Source organism: Trypanosoma rangeli, assembly GCF_003719475.1.
Source record: "Trypanosoma rangeli strain AM80 chromosome Unknown Tra_15.4_contig_00852, whole genome shotgun sequence".
In the NCBI taxonomy this organism is placed as follows: Eukaryota; Euglenozoa; class Kinetoplastea; order Trypanosomatida; family Trypanosomatidae; genus Trypanosoma; species Trypanosoma rangeli.
This window is the reverse complement of record NW_021706611.1, coordinates 1-1,649: the sequence shown is the minus strand read 5'-3', so window position 1 is coordinate 1,649 and position 1,649 is coordinate 1. Positions and strand designations below refer to the sequence as shown.

The window sequence follows — 1,649 nt, the reverse complement described above, 5'->3', positions numbered from 1 at the left end:
CTAGCTTTGCGTCCTGCATCTCTTCTGTGTGTCTGTATGTGCATCCTCACACGCATTGCTCTTCTTCCTTCTTTTTATTTTTGTATCTGCAGGCACACACACACATACACGGTATATATACATGCTGCGGTATGCGTGGAGGATGTTTTTGTAGTTGGTGCCGGCAGTGCCGCCTGTGCTGCTGTTACCGCCTTCCGTGGGTATGAGGGGAAGAGAGAGACAAAGGGGGAGGAGCTACGTTGTGGGTCATTCTCCCTTCCCTTGCGGGTGCGGGGCGCTGCGTGTGGTGGTGTTGCTTTGAGTGGCGTCATGTCCCGTGCACGGTGTGGTGTGGCTGCTCCGTCGGTGGTGGGTGCGGAGTCCTCTATGCGTGTGGACTTGGTAGGCTGTGGTCTTTTTGTTCCTTCTCCTATGCTCTCACTTTTTTCCGCTCCCCTTTTTGCGACCTCTGCTTCCCTTCCTCGCATTCTTGTTTTTTTCTTTTTTCCTTGCTTCCTCGGAGCTTACCGACTCCTGCGACTCTGCTGCTGCTGCGACGGATGGTGACGGCTACTGTGCGGCGCCGTGCGGTGTGCCCTGATGGTTCTCCGTCTGCGGGGCACCGGCGGGGCGTAGTGGCGGTGCGTCACCAGCAAGTACGTTGGTGGAGGTGTCCGTGGCTCGGTAATGACAAAGAGTTGGGTTGGCTTGTTTGTGGCGGGAGGGAACGGACAAATTATGCAAACCGGCTTGAACCTTTTGACATTCCCGAGGCGACTGCGGGCGACGGTGGTGACAGCATCTGCCTCCTTGTCGAATCGACGTACTTGGGCAGCCGTTGTGGATCGCGCTGCGGGAGGGCCGGTGCCACGGGGGCATGCTGCGTTCACAGCGCCTTTTGCGACGCAGGGCAGTGCGCTGCGGCGAAAGTGGCAGGGTGTTGATGAGCTTCTTTTTCCGTTGTTTCATTACCGTGCTGCTGTGGGTGACGTGCACCTTGGCATTTCGGGCGTTTGCAAGTTACGGCCCAACAATTGAGGGGCAGAGAAAATTGGCCTGAATCACGGCATCAGGGAATGCCGCCAGCATCTTCAGCACCTGCTGCAGGGGACACTCCAGCAGAAGAAGATGCAGTTAGCAGTGGGCGCGGGCTGGTGGGGGCGCAGGCAGTTCGGGTTCAACTCGGAAAGGAAACGTCCGCAAGAGGGTTTGCTCCACTGTGACCTCCGACAGTCTCAGCGCCTGAAACACACAACAGACAACGTGGGCAGCAGTGACGTCGCAGCTGTGTGGGTGCATGCTGCACCGCTACCGCTGCCGTTGCCTGTGAGGCTGGGTAATGATGAGGCGCAACCACACACACTCACACACCCTGGCAGGGACGACGCAGACTTTTTGTGTGCTCAGTTTGCTTCTCTTTCCTCTGGGCCAACGTCTCTCTTGTGGTGTGAGGGATGTTTTTGCTCTTTTTTTTTTGCATCGTCACTCCGTGCACGCTCTCAGTAGGTGGCGCCCCTTCCCCTTCCTGTCTGCTGCTGCCACCGATACACACGCGATGATGGCTTCGTTGCTGTGCGTCGCACGGAGTGCCCAAACGAAACACGAGGCCGCGGAGACCGTAAGGGGCAAATGCGTAATGTGGGACCAGGCAGTTTTTTTTCCTGTGTGTT

At 57.2% G+C, this 1,649-nt stretch overlaps 1 protein-coding gene across 1 annotated transcript, besides 1 other annotated feature; it reads left to right on the top strand.

Annotated features, from left to right (window-relative positions):
* The first annotated feature begins 101 nt into the window (after positions 1 to 101).
* Positions 102 to 231: a satellite DNA.
* Positions 232 to 666: 435 nt separating this feature from the next.
* On the top strand, positions 667 to 1,017 carry TraAM80_10242 (uncharacterized protein; the record flags this gene model as incomplete). Its single annotated transcript, XM_029386878.1, has 1 exon — positions 667 to 1,017. One exon carries the CDS (start codon positions 667 to 669, stop codon positions 1,015 to 1,017), a length of 351 nt encoding a protein of 116 aa, XP_029233256.1.
* Positions 1,018 to 1,649: the final 632 nt, after the last annotated feature.